The sequence below is a fragment of the Centruroides vittatus genome, unplaced genomic scaffold (assembly GCF_030686945.1).
Source record: "Centruroides vittatus isolate TY-2023 unplaced genomic scaffold, ASM3068694v2 contig_7, whole genome shotgun sequence".
In the NCBI taxonomy this organism is placed as follows: Eukaryota; Metazoa; Arthropoda; class Arachnida; order Scorpiones; family Buthidae; genus Centruroides; species Centruroides vittatus.
In genome coordinates this window covers 1,846,193-1,867,678 of record NW_027122442.1, presented here as the reverse complement: position 1 = coordinate 1,867,678, position 21,486 = coordinate 1,846,193, and the positions used below count along the sequence as shown (strand labels likewise).

The 21,486-nt window shown below is 33.7% G+C and overlaps 1 protein-coding gene across 1 annotated transcript in view; it reads left to right on the top strand.

Annotated features, from left to right (window-relative positions):
• Positions 1–3,559: 3,559 nt before the first annotated feature.
• Pfdn5 (prefoldin 5) overlaps positions 3,560–21,486 on the top strand; it is a 31,399-nt gene continuing 13,472 nt past the window's right edge. Inside the window, exons 1-3 of the mRNA XM_067276595.1 lie at positions 3,560–3,680; positions 8,366–8,500; positions 15,966–16,040. Coding sequence (XP_067132696.1) covers positions 3,597–3,680; positions 8,366–8,500; positions 15,966–16,040 — 294 coding nt within the window. The 5' untranslated portion in view covers positions 3,560–3,596. The remainder of the gene's footprint in view (positions 3,681–8,365; positions 8,501–15,965; positions 16,041–21,486) is intronic.

Sequence of the window (21,486 nt, the reverse complement as noted above, 5' to 3'; positions counted from 1 at the left end):
AAAGGATCATTGCAGGAAAAACTACAAATGAAAAGGTTTTAGTACCCTGTTGGGCTACCTCTAGCGTGAATACACGATATCTTACGGGCGGGCATGGAGGCACGCAAGTGCCGTATGGTGTCCTGCGGGATCTCAGTCCACGGTTGCTGCAATTGGTCCTCTAGTTTAGCCAAGCTCCTAGGCTGTCCAACTTGGCATCCCAGGTGATATCAAATATATTCGATCAGTGACAAATCGGGACCGGGCAGGCCAGGGAAGTGTGGCAATGTGGTGGAGACAGTCTTATGACACCTGCTGTGTTTGGTCGAACATTGTCCTGTTGGAAAATGGCTCGAAAGCCCTGCCACGAGAGGCAACACGTGGCTGCAGGATGTTACTAACACCGCTGAGCTGTCGTATGTGATGGCACCCCAGATCACATCAGCGGTGGAGCGGTATGCCCCTCCAAAGCGTGGGCAGGATTGAGGCGTTTACCATGGAGCCTTCAGACACGAACACTGCCGTCGTCAGTGCCCAAATTGAATCTGGATTCGTCGCTGTAGACGACCGTTTCCATTCTGTCGGGAGCGACACCACTACAAAAACGGAGGAGACAGTGGATCAGTGGCGTTCGGTAACATTTGATAGGGAAGCTGTGCCGGTACTGGATAGAATCATTGGAAGCGTGATACGATATTTTGGTGTGTAGCATCCACGAGCTAAACCGGGTGAGGTTGGTGCTCTGTAAAGTGCATGCGCGAATGCCTGTAATCTGTTGCTTTACACCATTCAAATATTTACGACGTGGAAGCTGTCCCGTATTCGATAGTACAGCGCTTCCATTGAAAATATACGAATTTATATTCGAATATACAATAGCAATCTTATCATTGTTTTTCACATGCATAGAAATTCGTAATAAGATACATAATGCAGTTATAATAAAATATCAATTTTAAGTATTCAAAGTATGTTAAAATGTAGTACATGAAAATAATCGCACAATATATATTTATATTTTAGAAAATACAAGGGAATCGGCGCTTCCATGGACGGCACGCCACTGGTAGCAGTCCACGTTTCTCTATCATGGCACTATGACAAACGAAGCCGACGTTGTTAGGGTGCTGATGGTACAAGAAAAGACAGGTTCTGTAGCTTTCATCTGCCTCTAGATAGCGGACAAAGACGCCGTCACAACTGTTCGTGATTGTCTCACTATCAAACGATCGTCTCTCTTCGTCCTTTTTATGTCTGGAGTGTTCAGACCCTGCCCTCACGTATTCACTGTCCCAACATGTCTTCACAGTCTGATCAAATGCCCCAGATGGCAAACAATTTGGCGAAATGGCCATCTTGTTTCCCTCAGCCAAATGATGCGGCTTTTCTCAAATTCCGTCAGCCGTACATGAAGTCTTTCTGTCGTACTGGCATGTCTGGCATTAGAAGGCCTCCAAACAGCAGACACAAAAAAATCCTGCAACGAATTGCTTAACTTTCTTGGCAACAAATGTTGCCAAGAAAGTTAAGCAATTCGTTGCAGGATTTTTTTGGCAACATCTGTTATGATATTAAAAAATGTTTATATTTTTTAACTATTATGAAATGGCAAATAGCTTAATTTTAAGGGTAGGGATGGGTTTTATAAAAAAAAAATTGTAAATGCTAATAACGAGTAAAATCGTCAAAGTCTGACCCTACTGGAGCTAAGACTCCCTTTATCTCTTCACCTGCTCGACCTAAAATCAGAAAAATTTAATAGCGCATTTGAATTTTTTAATCTCATTCAAACTCTCATTTGCTCTAAACCAGGGGTTACCAAACTATGGCCCGCGAGGTCAGTTCACATCCGGCCCGCCACCATACTGTACCACAAATGAGTTTATTTAGTTATGGCAACGCAACACTTGGGCGATCTGCCTAGGGGGTCTTTTTATGGGCGATGTGCCTTCCGGGAGGTCTTTTTATGGGAAACTGGCCCTTATTTAGGCGTTTAGAGGTGGAGAAAACCCATAAAACTCCACGTGGGCAGCTCGTCCGAGCAATGCGCGAACCCACGACCGAACTCCCATTGTTCAGGGAACTAAGATCGTTTGGCCACTGGTGGGCACCACAAATGAGATAAAATAAAATTATTTATATGGAAATATAGTTTGTAGATGAACGTACACTTACTTTAATTTTTTTTACATAGTAAGTATAAATGCCAGAAGTGATTCAATCTGATTTTTGCATCTGACAATAATATAATTTTTAGGAGAATCAGCGAAATAAAAAAATTCGGCGACTTTGGATATCGGAGCACTTTTTGTGTAAGTACGGTACCTGCAATGAAGTTTCTGACAAAAGCGATTACGAGCTTACTGCAGCAATCGTGTTTGAGTATTCGTAAATAAATATGTTGGTTGTCTTTATTTATTATTATTATTTTTTTCGTATTCTTTGTGCTGTATTGAACAAAATTGTTATGCGGCCCGCGCTCGTCATTCTCTCAGTTATCTGGCCCGCTGTGAAAAAGTTTGGTGACCCCTGCTCTAAACAATGCGGAGAAATTTTGGCAACTTATGCCAATTTTGACATTTTTATAATCGTTAAAATCTCTATTCATTTCGACTACTCGATATTTTTGTTTTTCTTTTTTTCGCTTGCGCGTGTAAATGGGTGTCACAATGCCAAGTGGACTGTGTAGCTCCACATTTTTAGACTTTTATACAAAAACTGAATAGCATCTGCCTCTTGTATCGCACTAAGGCCAGACTCTTGAAACTTTTGTCCTATTGTTTTCACGTTACGAGAATCATTTCTACACAAAATTCGTGTATAGCAGTGGACATAAAACATTTCGATTCTGAGGGATGGACCACAAATCATTTCTTCAACAGCAAGCCTAGCACGCGTTTCTCAACGGTAATTGCATTTTCTCATGCTATATCATGAAATCAGTGCCATAACTAGAGCGGTGCCCAGGCACAGGGCGTAGACCCTGGGGGGCGTAGAAATGACCTGGACCAAGTTTTATATCATAGTTTTGGGGCGTAGTTACAGAAGCTCGCACCGGGCGCATAAAAGACTAGTTACGACGCTACATGAAATAGACTTTTTTTTCATAATTAACCAAAGGATATTATCAATGCCGTAACTAGGCAGATACGATAGTGCACAGGCACATGGACTAAGACAAAGGGGGTCCTAAAATGGGATATAAAAAGCTATTTAGGGAGATTTTGTTTTAGATTTTAGGAGGAATTCTATTAGTATTACGCGGAATTTCAAGTCTGTTCAGAGAGTTTTTACAACAGAAGGTTGGCAATCCTAGTGAGATACGACATACAGATGTAGGAGAAGTGAGATTTGGCCCCACCGGTGGGCGAGTGGACTCCGTCTCCGCTCATTTCTTTATTAGCACTATTACCATATAATATAATACCAAGCACTATTACCATATAAATCAAATAAAATACTTTTAAGTGGCTGTGAAATATTTATATTTCAGAAACGTCTGTTTTTCGCCTTGTACAAATATTATATTTTTGAAATAATGAATTAAATTCGTGTATTTAATTTTGTGTATGAGTGAAAAGGAAGGTGTCGCTTCAATCGAAAACGAATAACTCAACATGGCGGGAGGCAAGCCACAAGCCATTGACATTACCACATTAGGACTACCACAATTAACCCAATTGAAACAACAATTAGATCAGGTAATGTGGTGTAGAAACAAAATTTTAATAAAAGCGTTATTATAACCATTTCTACAAATAAGTATGAGTTGGTAATTAATCTGTTGTATCCACGAGGTTTCAAGCTAATGATGGGAAAAGTACTTATTTGTAAATAACTGTAACAGGTTGTTATCGTTATTTTAAAAGAACTATTACTAGTGCTGTGCTATGGCTTCAAAATATTGATTGGTGTAAAAGTAATCAAGGAAAAGTCTAAAGAAAATGATTTTATTTTCTAGAAAGCTTTTGTTTTTGAAAGCTGGCAAACATCCATGCTTAGTTAATGATGTACTGTACTTATAACTGAATTTTTCAACTGTTAATTCACTTCTTATTTCAAACAAATTAAAATGAGTACGGGCATATCTCGGGTTATGACCGTCTCGTGATAAAACAAAACTGTAGATACGACTGTCGTATATTTGTACCCCTCCCGTGATCCGACTAAGCTATCAATGCTGATACCATGCTTTGTCTGTTCCACATGTTGCCACCTGTTTGGTTTTTGCATTGTATGTATATATATACAGTGGTGATATTCGAAATATTTAATAAGGGGTTTGCTAGCAGAAAATTTTTCTCTGACAATCACCGACAAATGAAATGGAAGTTTCGAATAGAAATAAATACAATATCTTTTCTTGCAACCGTATATCTAACAATCAGTGGCGTACTTGGAACTTAATGAGCCATAGGTGGAGGGCAGGTAACGATAATATTTTAGGGCTGTCGACCTTTTTTTTTAGGCAGGGGTGATATTTACTGCAAAATGGCGCTTCTGGAAATACACACGTGTCATCATCTCTCGAGATACATTATACTTTTTCTTTCACTGTCTATAGCCCGACATGTGTTCGACAGCCATCTTGTATTATCTCGCGCGCGTGGCATTCTGGGATCTCTCTTATCACTGGATCTACTTTCAAGAACTCTCTTGAATCGATCGCGATTAAACCTTGATTGAAACGGTCGAGAGAGATCGCACCAAGACATACCTTGCTCACAATCTAGATTGAAATGCTCGGTACAAACAGGGTATAAGGCTCTAGTTTAGTAGTATTACAGAGTATAATATGCATATTTTAATATATTTTAAAAAAAAAAACAAACCCACTGAGAAATGTTCCGTGTGTTTAACAAGGTTCGGAAAACTGAAAATTTTAACAACGGGTTCGGCCGAACCTGTGTGAACCCGCCGAATATCACCACTGTATATATACATACATACATACATACATACATACATACATACACAGCCATATCCTGTAGATAACGCATATTATCAAATAGTGGTTGATATATATATATATATAACCACTATTTGATGGTATGATTATATATATATATATCGGCAAAGACTATTAGATTATAGCTGATCTTACTGGGTGCAAGAATTAGGTTCACCCTCTTCTGAGAGTAATTAGAGAATTTTTAGATGGGTCTAAATATATGTTTGATTTCCTGCAAAATGCAAAAAACCGCATCTAAAGTAGTACAATAGAAGCCGAGTTCTTCGGGGTAATCCTTAACCCTCTCCCTCTCTCCCATGGGAATTTCCAAAAATCCCTCCTTAGTGTACATTCTTGTGGCGTACCCTACTAAACTGCAGTCAAAAATGCAAAAAAAAAAGTGTTTAAAATCATTATTGAATTTTAACTGAATAAATCTTTAAATAAAAAATCCTTTTAAATACTAAATAACCTATAAAATTTTTAAAAAATTAGAAAATTTTTCATCATAATGGGGAATTAACTTGATGGTAACCTTACTTATTAATTTTAAATTCTAAAATGTAAAAAAAAAATTGTTTGGAACATTATAACTTGAATTTGGAATGAATTCAAATATTTGTTCAAATTTGTTTATTTTGGATTTATTATTTTTGGGTTACCCAAAAGGTGGAAATGATAAAAATATTTATTAATTGCCAAAATGTGTATTATATGTGCCACTATTTATTTTCCTTCTTCATTATTTACACTTTATACTGACTAAAACTAACTCTCTCCACCTCTTCCGTCAGGGGGAGGGGTGAAATTTCCAAAAATCTATTCTTAGTGTGTATTCTCATGACATACCCTACTAAAACACAGTCAAAAATGCAAAAAAAACTGCATCTAAAATAGTACAGTAGAAGCCGAGTTCTTCAGCGTAATCCTTAATTCTTTCCCTCCCCATGTGGAGGGGAATTTCGAAAAATCCCTTTTTAGTATACATTCTTGTGATGTACCCCAACTGTACCAAATTTTAACCTTCAATTCCTAACCGTTTGGGCTCTGCACTTATTATTATTATTATTATTATTATTATTATTATTATCAACTCATCTCAATTATATTATAAGATAGGCAGATCAGTTTCGTTTATCACTGTACATATAATTGGAAATATAGTTGTAACTTAAATGAACATTATAAATCATTTCAGTTAAGTGTAACTACCTATATCTATATTATTTGAATGTTTTTCAGGTTGTAAATACAGTAGAGCATCGATTATCCGACTCAATTGGGGACTGGGGTTGGTCGGATAACCGAAAAGTATAAAAAATACATTATTAGTATAGTATATTAGTATATCCAACGTAATTAGTATGTGAGATTAACCGAGGGTAGGAGATGGAGGATGATTCCTATCTTCTCTACCTCTTAACGGCACAAGACCTTGAGGTCCGACCTCGGTTGTCGAAAGGATGATTAAGGCTCGAGCGGTCAATGATTAGTTACAGATTTGGGATCGTAAGATCCCGTTTACGTCAGGAACTGACACCAATCTATCAAACTTCTCGCGGATAGATACGCGTTATTTTCCGAATCGTGGGATGCCAGATGGTGGCAATGGAGGAAGAAACGCACACTCTTCTAATATTAAACAAAAATACCCGTTTATTTTGAGATTGATAGGGAATACATCAATTAACGTATTTGGAAGTATTTATATCATCGAATCGAATTATTAAACTGCGTCTCGAGTGATTGGAGAGAGAGAGTTTACAAAACATCGCGAGTAGGATAAATACCTTAGTGATCCTGAGATTTGCACAAAGTCCGAGGAACGAGAGTTCGCTTGAAAATAAGAGTCAATGGACTGTAGATAGATGGGATGGACGGCTTCAACGGCGGGAGATGATAATCCACGGCACACACACACTTGACAGTTGTCGAAACTCTTTCTCTCTCTGCGTCATCGTTCGTTTTCCTTTTATTTCGGGATCTCGGGTTCGAGATTTTTGTGAAGTACGTCAAGGGTGGAAGTCCTTTTTGACCAATGGTGAATTACATGATATAATTATTTTTCAACAGTTAACTCATCTTCTACAAGGAAGTATTACCGTGGGAACGATGGTTTATGATTAATTTTTACGAGAAAATTTGTTGGGTGTTTTTCCGTTTTTTGTTTCTGTGTTTGATTTAACCCTAACTGTCGAAACTCGGTTGGTAAATAAAATAAAAAATTTAAATCGAATCTCGTTATTCTTATATTCAGGGCCTTCACAAGTATATCGCTATTAACCTACTTTGCATTGAATTTTCATCGATGTTAAGCCTAACAAAATTTTTAAAATAATAATCGTCGCTATTGTATCGTTAAAAATTATTTCTTTATTTTGCAAAAATAAATACAAAAATAAAGGAAAAAATAGAAAATTAAGCCTGGTTTAAATACTGGCCTCCCTTTCATGATCATGCCAAGACATAGCCAAATATTGTAGCGCCACATCACTAGTGGACATCTGAATTTGCCGACTAGAACACAGTCGGTTAACCGATGTGACAGTTGATTGGGGGTCGGATAATCGATGCTCTACTGTATAATTAATTAATAAATGTTGTTATTAAAATATTTTTTAATCTTTAAATAAAAAACTTATAATTTTACATTGATTACTTCAGTTTTGTAATAACCATCACTTAGGAATATGGTTAATAATTAATAATAGTATATATTTAACACTTAATAATATATTGATCATGACAGGCTCCCAAATTTAATGATTACGACTGCAATAAATGAACATTGTTCATTATTGCAAACAGTTTGAGTTATTTTCAAAACAAGAGATTGTTTGCATTATTATGAACTCTCCAGAATTGGCAAACAACAATTGAATGTAATTGTAAAAGCCTTACTGTCCTTAAATTCTAATATTATTGTTAATTGTCTACTTGGACTTTACTTATTAATAGGACTTTATACTGGTGTTTAAAGATTGGCACAGTAATGAAAGTTAGTTCAGGAAAGAACAAAATTTCTTTATTATATTTTATTATATAGATGTATTACTACAGGTGATATAATAAAGAAATTTTGTTCTTTCCTGAACTAACTCTCATTACTGTGCCAATCTTTAAACACCAGTATAAAGTCCTATTAATAAGTAAAGTCCAAGTAGACAATTAACAATAATATAACAATTGAATGTGTTATGAAGTGAATAGTCTCAAAACGTTGAATGCTTATATTTTAAAAGAATAACAGAATTCAGAACCTTCAATAAACATTTATCTTTAAAACAAACTCTGTTTAAGCATATTAATTTTATTCTATACTACTGTTCTCTTGATTCTACTACTTACACTAATTATAATTAAACATTCAATTACAAACTTTAAATTAATATTTTTTTATATTACAAATGAAAGATCTTTTTGTATTATTTTCAGGAAATTGATTTATTTGGAACTTCACTTCAGCAGTTAAAAATAGCACAGACTAAATATCAAGAATCTGGTGAATGTGTTGAAAAATTAACACCCGAAACTGAGGGAAAGGAAATGTTGGTACCATTAACAACATCTGTATCCTTATTTGTGATCTTTAAAATTAATATTGTATTATATTACATTATTCAGTAGAATCTGAATATTGTTATATCATTTAATGTTATTAGAATTAGCAATTCCAAAACAAGGTTAAAATACTCTTATAGAAACTTGTATATTGTGATTAGAGTTCAATTATAGTTATCTTTTTTTCAAGCAAATATACTTTCAAGCTGTTGTTTTGTGCTGACAGTCTCATCATGCAATTGATAATGCACAATTGTTATCAATTATCAGTCTTAAGCAGTACTTCAAATATTAATTACTAACATCCCCTTTTGCGACTTTGCCCGCTCTTATATACATGTAGAACTTTGAAAATTTGAATTAATTGTTCATTAATTATTTTTGGGTGATCAATCTCTAGCCCCAATAACAGGTCAAACTAGATTTATTGCATTATCCTCAGATGAAGACATTTGCCTTGATTATAATGAATAATGTAAACTCTACCAAGTGCTGTATCTCTTTCGATTCCAGGATAGTCTTCAACACCTGGTGTACTTTATAGCCTGAACTGTGGAAGAGCAAAAAGTGGAGCTTTACCACCTAGCAGGTGATTCTCAAACTACACTCTAGTGATGCAAGAGCACGTGTGGCTGTGGGTGGTAAGAGCACATGCATGGCATCCTGCCGACCATGAGATTCCCCTATCATTTATCACTCTTTTAATACATTTTTATAAAAAATCTGTAGGTTTGATTAGTGGTAAACATTCCAGGGATCATAAGGATGCTACAGTTAAAATTTGGTAACGATTGGTTCGTTAGTTTTCACGGTTAGTTAACAAACAAAAATAAGTTGTCTCTTTATATAGTAGTATAGATTAATCATTTTAATTGTTATTTGCTTCCAGTAGAGTAGTTTAAATTGAATTTATTTATTACTTCACTTTTGTTCTAGTAATAGATAGATATTACTAAGAAAAATCGGCAAACAGCGTTAAGATTATTATAGATTATCAAATAGAAATGTAGAAAAGTCTATATCAACTTATTTGAAAAATACATTCTTCGTTAACTGCACTTAATTACAACTAAAGCATTGACACAAAAACCTTTATAATGTAGCCTTTTTAATTCGATTTTCTAACGTTTTCAGCCATTTTGAAAGGCCTTCACCAGGAAATATAATAATCGAATGATTCTTGTTTTTAAACTAACATTTGTTCTGAAATGTTATACGTTTTTGAATTTTCTTATATGTGCAGTTTCGTACATACGAGGGCTGTTCGGAAAGTTTGCAGCCTCAAATAGAACAACAAACAAAATAATGTTAAAACTTTTTTTATTTTTCAATATAGTTTCCTTTATTAGCAATGCACTTATTCCAGCGATGTTCTAGCTTTTTTATGCCATCACAATAGGTCGATTTGTCAAGGTGTGCAAAATACTCATTCACTTCAGAGATGACTTCGTCATTTGAGTGGAATCTCTTTCCAGCCAAAAATTTTTTTAGGTTTGGAAAAAGGTGGAAGTCACTGGGGACCAAATCAGGTGAGTACAGTGGATGTGGAACTAATTGGAAGCAAAGTTCATTTATCTTTTGTTTGGAGATTCTGGCGGAATATGCAGGTGCATTATCATGGTGGAATGGAACCCTTTTTCTTCTTCAAGTGTTGCCTCTTTTTTTCGATTTCTTTCTTCAGTTTTTCCAAAAGTTCACAGTAATAGACAGCATTGATGGTCTTTCCTTTTTCTAGGTAGTCAATAAAGATGATGCCTTTAGCATCCCAAAAAACTGAAGCTATCACTTTCCCCGCTGATGGAACTGTCTTTGCCTTCTTTGGTGGTGGCGAACTGTGGTGTTTCCACTGCTTCGACTGTTCTTTTGTTTCAGGAGTGTAGCAATGGATCCACATTTCATCAGTAGTCACAAACCAATGCAAGAAATCCTGTGGATTTTTCTGGTAGAAGTCCAAACACTCCTTTGACATCAAAGTGCAAACACAATTTTGCTCGGCGGTCAGCAGATGCGGCAACAACCTTGCTGAGACCTTCGTCATACCCAAATTTTCAGTTAAGATGTGGTGCACTTGGTCGACAAAGATGCCTATTGTCTTAGCTATCTCACGCGTTTTCAAACGGCGATCTGCTAACACAAAATCGTGAACTTTGTCGATATTTTCTTCAGTGACAGCAGTTGACGGCCGTCCGCTGCGAGGGTCATCTTCCACACTCTCTCTGCCAGATTTAAAAAAGGCTGTCCATTTTTTCACAGTGGTGTACAAAGGAGCAGACTCTTCCAAAACTTCATCCATGTCAGCTTTGATTTGAGATGGGGTCAACCCTTTTTTCGTCAGGTATTTTATGACTGCATGAGTCTCCGTCTTCTCCATTTTTGACAAAGCACTTGCACACTAACTATCTGCTAAGCGGTCATGGCAAAACTTTACAACAAATCAAGTGGAAATTGGTATTGTATCTTTAGCAAAGATGTCTGAATAATTCTCGCCAAAAATTAAATTATTTGCAGTGCCACATATAGGCAAGGCCGCAAACTTTCCGAACAGCCCTCGTACATGAATAAATAACTAACTAAATAAATATGTAAAAATATATAACACAATTGCTAAAATAGAAACCACCACCAAAGTGTCTGCTTCTTTAACTGCTGGTCCCTTTATTTTATTATATGATATTCAAATTAGGCTTGCTCTCCAAGCTGCTGATATTTTACTGGACTCTCTAAAAATGCAGAATCATGGTAGATATATAAGACATACCAAGAAGGATTAGCAATAAATTTTAGAGAGTCCAGTAAGATATCAGCAGCTTGGAGAGCAAGCCTAATTTGAATATCATATAATAAAATAAAGGGACCAGCAGTTAAAGAAGCAGACACTTTGGTGTTCTTCTGTATTTTAGCAATTGTGTTATGTATTTTTTTGTATTTTTACATATTTATTGTATTTACGTATTTAGTTACTTATATATTTTATCTAGTTATTTATTCATGTATTTTATATATATATATATATATTAGGGTTTCTTATTTCCCGGTCTTTTGCTTGTCCCGGGATTCCGGGATAAAAGTGAACTGTTTCCCGGGATCCCGGGAAATTCCGGGATATAATAAATTATTTTTAAAATATAAAAAATATCTTGAAATCGAATGATATCATTATTTTTCATTTTTTAAAGTAATTTAAGTGTTCTACAACCTCCAAAATCGTATTAGTAATGATGTGTAAAATATGTATTAAAAATACCTTTGAATTATGTAGAAAATTCACAAATAAAAAAAAATTTGTTAAAGTTTGTTCGAAACTGCTTATAACAAAAATTGCCTACGAATTGAGTTAAAAATTTAAAGAAAAAAAACTGAACTTTGATCAAACTTCTAACTTAGAAAATGATATTTTTTATTTAAATAAAACATAATACAAATATTACTGTAAATTTTTATAATGAGATTTTAAGAAACAAAGATGGTCGATACTCCGATCACTCAATCTGGTTCTTAATTTGGTAATAAAAAGTCCTGCTGCCGAGAATGCCCTTTCTGATTCAATCGATGTGGGTGGAATCGTTTTTAACGCATTTAACAGAAGACAGATGTTGTGTGTTTTTTCACCTGTAGCCTCAAAGATTTCTATTTCGTTCTCGAGACGCGTTTCAGTACTGCTTTTGTTGTCCACTTTTCTTGATCTGTCTATCTCAGCTTCTTTGATAGCAGCATCAAGCTTTTCAGCTAAAGTCATTGCAGATGAGCTTGCGACATCTGGTAGTTGATCTGTATCACCGGAAGTAGAATCAGTAGATACTTCAAAAAGACGATCTAACATCTGTTTTGCTGATAAAATTAACATAGTCTTGGTTGGTAAGGCTGGCAAACTTTTTTCACTTGGGAAAGTTGAAACTTTTCCATAATTCTTTCCACTATTGAGATATTGTATGAGGCCAGTCAGTTTTACATTTCTTCTCTCTGCTATGCGTCGAATAAACGACTCTTTTAGTCTTCTTGAAAAAGGTGTGTTTAGTTGATTTAACTCATTTATAATAAAAGAAAAAATACCTTCCGATGAAAGTAAAGTCGATCCTCTGTTGCCAAGCTTTTCTGCTCCAGCTTTTAATGGCTGCAGTGATGCCACGATGTCACGAATTACAGTAACTTCTTGTTTGTCAAGATCAAAATTGTCCGTATCTTTATTACAGTCAATGATTGCTTTCGATATGGATGATCTTATTTTAATAAATCGCTCTAACATGGCTAAAAGGCTATTCCATCGGGTTTTGGAATCCAGAAATAAGTGCAAATTTTTCCCATGTTCCTGTTCAACGTATTTTTGTAAGATGTTATTCTTTAAAGGTGATTTGCGAAAAAATTTTGCTATTTTTCTAACCTTATTAATGATTTGAGAACAGACGATTTCATTACCTAGTGTGTCATGTAATTCAAATGAAATATCTATATCGAAAGGATCTTCAGCCAAACGCTCACACAAAACACTTTCAAAATCAATACTATAACTAAAGTCTTCTTCATCTTTCTCAATATCGTCATTGCGCTCTTCATCTTCAGTTTGAATTTCTTCAGAAAGAGGGACTGCTACTGAAGTGGTTGACTTTTGGTACAAAACATCACATACCGCTAAATGAATTCCGTGTGCATAACATAACTGATGCTCACATTCAATTAACCTTCCAAATTTCACCATTACAGCTGCACCATCAGTAACACAAGCCACCACGTGTTTTTCTAAAGATATGTGAAATTCTTTTAACTTTTCTTTGATTACTTGGACAGCAGTTTCTGCAGGTAGAACATTGGAAATCTTCACCATTCCTAAGTTCCAAAATGTTCCGTCACTTTTGTGTATGTTTATATTTAAATACCGGCGATTGTTTAGTGAAGTATATTCATCCAAGGATAAACTAAACCTTGATCCTCCATTTATTTGGCTATCAGTTTCAGAACATAATCGTTGTTTGATTTGTTTGTAATGCGAATGGATGAGATCCATTACATCTGATGGATTTTTTGGTAAAGTGTATCCTCTGTCTGTGAATGATTTTCTGATGAACTCACTTTTTGTAATAGAGTTGATAGAGATGCCATCTAAAGTCACAAGTTTTGTTACTATTTCTTCACACGTTTCTTTTTTAATAAAAAGCGATGGTAAGGTTTGTTGAGAGGCTAATCGCTTACTGCTAGTTTCTCCAGTTTCCTCGGCTGTACGCTTAGTACTAGTGACAGATAATTTGTCAATATTATGCTTGTTACGCAGATGTCTGATAAGGCCGCTTGTTGAAAAACCTTTACACTTTATCTGTGTTTTACATTCATTACAGGTTGCAAATTCTTCTTTCAAATCCTTAACGAAATATTTCCAAACAAATGATTCTGACATTCTTGATTAAAGGGATTGGTTACGAACAAAATAAATTATAAATTATAACGTAGTATAAATGTAGATAATAGGCGATTACAGGAAAATCCTTGAGTTAACTCGCAGCTCACAAATTCACAAAAGGAAGTGTGACATATGCACAATTTATAAATAATTTTAATTTCAGTTATTCACATCAGATTTGTTAAATTTTACAGGATTGTATTATCTTTCAACTTTAGGGGAGTAAAGCTTTTTTTATTTTCTCCCGCGAAAGTAATAGATTCTACTAGTCCCCCACTTTGAACGACAACAAAGTGCTAATCGTTTTATTACTTTGTTTTCAAAAACTCCCTTATCTGTCAGTAGTGAGTTAAATGACTAACAAATTGTTTTTGCACTCGGGGGAATGTTTTCTTTTAAATTTAACAACTAGTATTGACAGTAATGAAGTCTATAATTTTGTTTTTAATAATTAAAAAAATATTGATAAAATAGCCAAATAAATGTTCGGGTCACAATTACTAAATGGTATTGCTACGTAATAAACATAGATTTTAATTGTTGCAAAATTGAAAGTATTAAATTTGTAAATAGCGTCCCAACTGAATAAAGTAATGAATAATCTGCCAAGTATTGAATAATGTCACCGTAGTGTGTCTGTAAAAAAGCAAAGTAAACTACAACACGGTTTCATCAGAATCAAAAGTATTAAATTTCTTATCGTGTTATGATCGCGAGACAGCACAGCGATAACACCGAGCGAGAAAATCGCGTTGTCAAAAAAGCTGCAATAACTTATTTGAAATTAATTGGGATTTGGCCGGTCATTGAAACCAGGAGAAAAAGATAGAATGTGTAGTATTATGGTAAAGGTTAAACGTTCCACATTGTTATTTTATTCAATTGCAATTGTGCTCATAATAATCGCGAGAATACAGAGCTCTCACTCTGCCAGATAATTCACTGCAGGTGGTAGTAAGGAATTGTTTTTCGCAAAATTTCTGTAAATATATATATATATATACAAATTTTTAAAACCTCTGTTGGAATCACTTCAGAACGTATCAATTGAGGATTACTACAAAGCCCGCAGTTCAACAATTATTTATTTTTGAGACATATAAACAAAAAAAACTAATAAGCAGGCTTAAATTAATAAATATAAATGCATTCTGGCATTCTGACAGTTTATGAGTTAATTATACTTTCTATTTGTAAAATTTCTTCAATCTTAACACAAAATAAGAAAAAAGTGAACTTTTAAAAAAATTGCGGGATTTCCCGGGATGAGAAAAATTTCCCGGGGTAAAAAAAACAGCCGGGATCCCGTTTCAGAAACCCTAATATATATATATATATATATATATGTGTGTGTGTGTGTGTGTATTGGTACTGTACAAGTACCATTATAGATTAGATTGTATTTATGCATATAAATAATATAAGAACTATAAGTAATATAAGAAAATTCAAAAATGTATAGTCTTATATGCACAATGTTCTAGAACAAATTTCAGTTTAAAAATGAGAATCATTCAATTATTACATTTCCTGACAAAGGCCTTTCAAAATGGCTGAAAACATTAGAAAACCAAATTAAAAAGGCTGCATTATAAAGGTTTTTGTGTCCATGCTTGATTTGAAAAATACTGTATTTATCAAAAGCATAATACTATTTTATTATTTTTTAAAATAACTTTGTTTTTAAATGGTGACTGTTTGAAACTCAAATAGAGCAGTAAAACTTGTAACAGCTTAGTTAATTATTGACTTAGTGTAGGTATTACATAATGTGTGAAGGAGTCATCACTTGTAATGGTGTTTCCTTCATATTCCATAGAATAACATAACATTAACATACCTTGTATTTGCAATGATATGCTATTGAAACATTGGAAAACAGAAGAGAGAAGTTATAATAGGAAATTCACTTTCAGGGATCTTAATGTAAATTGGTATTGAGATTGTCAGAGAAGTCTGTAATTCCAGTATTTCAACAGAATACATTTGTGTATACAAGGTTGATATTTATTGATTGAATTTATCAGTTTTCTATTTTAATTGTTTTTGTTAAAATTTATAATAGTCTCTTTGACTCTAAGTAAGATGTATGTCCCTGGTAATATTGTTGATGTTAATAAAGTAATTGTTGATATTGGAACTGGATATTTTGTCGAAAAAGTAAGTAATTTTTGCTTATCATGTTTGTATCTATTATCATATACACTCATCCCTCAGTTTACACTGTAGATACGTTCGTACAAAAATCGTGCAAACCAAAACAGTGTCAGATGAGACGTAACATTTCGTTGCTTGAAATAATTAAAACAATGCTTATTTACATTCTATTGGATGTTGTTTATAACCTCAGCAAGTTTCGTAATTTTACACCCAATAGAAGTTTATGTTTTGGACCATTTTTTTGGTCCCTATCTATAGAGATAGTGTATTGGATCGAAAAAATCATAATGTATTTCAGTATTTACGATAGCTGATAAAAATCTCAGGGGAAGACAGGTTTCTAGACAAATGTGCATGAGAATAACGCAAACGGCTACAAACAGCTGTCTCTAAAACTTTTTTGTTTTCATTTAAAAACCGTGTAAAAGCAAAACCTAGGGATAGGTGTACGTTATTTAATAGAGTTCAAAGCAACTGGCAGCTATATTACAATATTTCAATTAAACTGTGGCTTCAGTTGTGAGATTCTTTGTATCTATCTAATTTTATTTTAAACAAATATTGTGTATATGATAAAAATAATGTAAATTATTTTTTTTTTATATACACAATGTACATCCTTGCTAATTAAAAAAGACTGATGTTAAATAAAAACTTACATTAATACTTTATATATGAGGGCAGTTTTTTCAACCTCCAATGGTCCATAAAACAAAGACATGGTAATAAATTAATTTTGTTATTTACACTTAAGTTAGGTACAAATATGGTTACTTTTTGACATAATCACCGTAAAGATTGAGGCATTTGTCTATCTGTGGACGAAATCCTCTCCATAGAATGTTGCCACCGGTGATTGAGATGGGTCTTAATGTTGCTTTGAAGATCGTCATTAGTCATAAACTTCTGCCCTGCTAGCCAAGTTTTCAGTTCAGGAAAGAGGTGGAAGTCTTCACATATTTATGGTGTGAAGACTGTCACCATTCAGACTTCCACCTAGCTTGGAACTTTTTAACCTATTGGATGTTCAAACTTTTCTCCGTTGTGTGTGACGCCATGTTGAATTTTCGTTGATGTTAAGCATAACAAAAATTACACATTTTTGAAAAGAATAATAGTGGCTATTGTATTGTCCGGAATTATTGTTTTATTTTGCACAAACAAAATAGATATATTAATAAATGTAATAACCAAAAAAAATTATACTTTGAAAATTAGTTTTAATATAAAAATTATGACGACTAGCGACATCTAGTTTCAAAAACGTTCTGATGCTGAAACGAAACATCTAGGGTCAACTGGTCAAGGTCAGAGATCACAACCCGAGATATGTTGGGAATAACTCAGGACAGATTAAACACCTAGCATACAGCCTAGATTTAGTGCCGAGGAACTTTTGTCTCTTTCCTAAAGTAAAACATGGCTAGGAGGGCAGAGGTCCAAGACTAATGACGATTTTGAAAACAACGTTAAGGCTTATCTCGAGTCACCGGTGGCAACATTTTATGAAGAAGGGATTTCAAAGCTTGTCCACAGATAGACAAATGCCTCAATCTTCATGGTAATTATGTCAAAAAGTAACCATGTTTGTACCTAACTTTTGTTAATAAATTTATTTTGTTATTTACACTTGTTTTTTTTCCAAGCTCTGATGGTCCATAAAACAAAACAGCCTATGTAATAAATTAACAGCATCTTTTTTTTATTTGGAAATATTTTCTTTCACTGGTTTAATAAGAGTAATTTCTGATTTAATAGAGTATCTATCTATTTCTATTAAAATCCATGAATATTATATTTACAGGGTTCCTACGCACCTGGAAAGTCAGGGATTTTCATTAGTTTCGGAAAAAGTCATGGAATGTCAGGGAATTTGTCAAAAAGTCAGGGAATTTATCGAAAATTGTCAAAAAGTCAGGGAATTTGTCTCCTTAGCTGCCTCGTTGATTTCGTTTGCTGAATATGGCTGACCAAGCGTAGCCATCTGCAGGTGGCAAGAAGTAATGCTGCAATCTTTAATAAGAAAATACACTGTGTATACCAGAATCCGAAATGGCTTTTTCACCGTTCTGAAGCCATATAACTTTACAGTTGTGAATTAATAACAGGATAAACTACTATTATGTAATAGTTTTTAATTTTAATAATTCAGCGATTATAAAAAGATAAATTTGTTAATTAGAATAAAAATAACTAATTAAAAATTAGTTTACAAACTTTTAAAACTTGAAATTGTAATTTATTAGAATATTCACTTCAAAATAGCTAAATAGATCAGTAAAAACTGGTAATTTAATTGTTTTTCACATTTAAAACATTAGTGTACAACATAAAAAAATTATAAATAGCTACCCGACATTTACAGTAAAATGCTGGTGCTGATTAGTAGTTTTTTACATTTGTTGTTACAATTTTCCTTGAAAGTACTGTACTGCAAGCATATTTTCCCCCCTCTCCCATTAATTTCTGCAACTTCGATACATAGTTTAGTAATTAGTTTAACAGAAATGATGTTGGGTAACATAGCCACTGATTTTGGCAAATTTAGGGATCATACCTGTAATAGATATACTGTAGTTATAGTTTTGAAAATCAACTGGATCAGCATTTCTCAACCTTTTTTGGCCCGCGGACCGATAAAATTTGTGAAAAAAATTTTGCGGACCGGTGGTGTTTTAACAAAAAACTTTACTATATATTAAAGAATTACTACAGAAGTAAATTGTAAAATTATCATCATCATTTATACATTATAAAATTTTTATTTATTAAATTATCACTGTTTTTTTTCAATAAGAAAATTTTTAACGCAGAGCGGTAAAAATTCTCTGCGGACCGATCAAGAATCTCGGACCAGTGGTTGAGAAACAGTGAACTAGATAATCCAATAGTTTAACCAATGTTAACTTGCTTATAATTAATTTTTTTATAAATTTACCAGCTTTTTAAATTTATAATTAATCAAATGTATTTTAATTTTTTAGTATCTTAGTGCGAAACAACACCAAAACTATTTTTATAGTTATGTTGCAAAAGAACGAGATTTTATAGTTACGATTCTATGCGCTGAACTTCTATATTTTATTAATGTATGATTGTAATTTCGTTTGATGTTTATTTCTGTATTTATTTTATTTTATTTTTAAATTCTATAACATTAGTTCGTTTAATTAAAATTTGCTATAAAAGTGAGAAAGATGGTTTGTGATATGATTTGCAATAATTATAAGAATTGTAATTAAGGGTTAAAATAAATAAATTTTGTCTGAATTATTAAGAAAATTTTATGAAAAGATGAAATTTAATGCAAAATTAAATAAATAATAATAAAAATTATTAAAAATAATTATTAAAACTCTGGCTTTACATCGAAACCGAAATCAAAATGGCGGCAACGGAACATTTTTTTTTCTTTTAATGAGTTGCCAATTCAGCTAATTTAGTGGATTTATGAACAATCTAGCTAAAAAAACCAAACAGTTCTAATGGAAACAGTATAATTTGAGTATTTTTATTAAAAAATGTCTAGCTGTAAATTTGAATTTTGAGTTGGTTGGCAACACTACTTTTAATTAATATATATGCAGATGCGGATTGGATGTCGTTTGAATGCTGTACTTAGTATTGTGACAAAACAAGTCTTACACATTGCTATCTGATCTGGTTCATCTGTCTTTTAATAATAATGTTCGAGGTTTGTGTTTTTCTACATTCTTAAATTATAATGGCACGGAAACAAACGAGGTTTAATCTCCAATGGCTAGATCCAGCTATTCATCCAGAATTCAATTCCTGGTTAGGAACTGTAAAAGATGATGATACAAAAGCATTTTGCTGCATTTGTTGTAAAGTTTTCTCGTTAAGTAATATGGGAAAGCCTGCATTAATATCCCATGCAAATAGTTCTAGTCATGTTGAAATAAAAAGATTGAAGTCGGAACAAACTTTGCTGGTAAGGTTTTTAACCCCGACAAATTCAAACTCTTCTAATGGTCAACAAAATGTGTGTGAAACGGCTTCTGTTGTGGAAGATAGATCTAAGATCATTAATGAACAGTCTCTCACCAAATCAACATTTCTTAGCAGCACATTGACACCTTTTGTGATAAAAGATGATGTAATAAAAGCAGAGATAACTTGGGCATTGGCAGTTGTAAAGAAAAAGATGTCACTCAATTCATGCTCTGATATTAAAAACATTTTCAAAAAAATGTTTCCTGACAGTGCTATAGCCACACAATTTCAATTGGGTCCAGATAAAGCTTCCCATATAATAAATTATGGCCTAGCCCATTATTTCAGAGAAAAATTGATTGATGCTGTTACAAGTTGTGATAATATTACTATCTCCTTTGACGAATCACTAAACAAAGTTGTTCAAAGAACTCAAATGGATCTTGTGATAAAATACTGGGATGAGAGTAAAGATAAGGTTATGACCAGATATTTAAATAGTGTCTTCCTGGATCATAGTACAGCAGATGATCTTCTCTCTGCATTTCTCAATGGCCTTTCAGACACTCATCTTGATCTTGCAAAAATTCTTCATATCTGTATGGACGGACCAAATGTAAACAAGTTTTCTGAATAAATTAGAAGATCACATGGAGACACAGAATGTTGGTAAATCATTTGTGAGAATGGGAACATGTGTTTTACATGTAGTCCATGGTGCTACCATGGTCCATGGTTTTAAAGTAGTAGATTGGAATTTGTTACCACTGCTACTGAATTTGTACTATTTGCTAAAAGACTCACCCACTCGGCGTGCTGAATACATTGCTATAAGTGGAAGCAGATTGTTTCCCAAAAAGTTTGGTTCAACAAGGTGGTTGGAGAATGGAGAGTGCTTAGAACGTGCAGCAGAAGTTATTGAATCTGTGAAGACATACATAAACAACAGTACAAAGTTGAAAGACAGCAAGGTGGCTACATTCTTGAGACAGGCACTCAATGACCCCTTTATTAAAGTTAAACTTTTATTTTTTCGGTCAATATGTACACAAAGTGAGAGCTTTCTCACCCGATTTCAGAGCAACAAACCTCTTGCACCTTATCTTTATAAAGCAGTTGTTCAATTATTAATGAATCTGATGAGAAAGTTTGTGAAAAATGACAGGGTCACCGACAAGCAGTTTCTAAAAATAGATTTAAATGCTAATGAAAACTTGGTACATCTTAAGAATTTGGATATTGGTTTTGGAGCAAAAAAGGTTTTAAAAGAATTGAAAGTAAGCGATAAAGATATTCTGTGTTTTCTAAGAGATTGTCAAAAAGTGCTGAAAGTGATGACACAAAAGATTATTGAGAAGGGACCTGTCAAGTACAAATGTGTGAAGGCTTTGAGCAGCTTAGACCCAGAAATTATTAAAATGCAATCAAATGTTGGAAAATTGTATTTCAATGCTTTACTGGAGATTCTACATGATACAAACAGGATTGATGA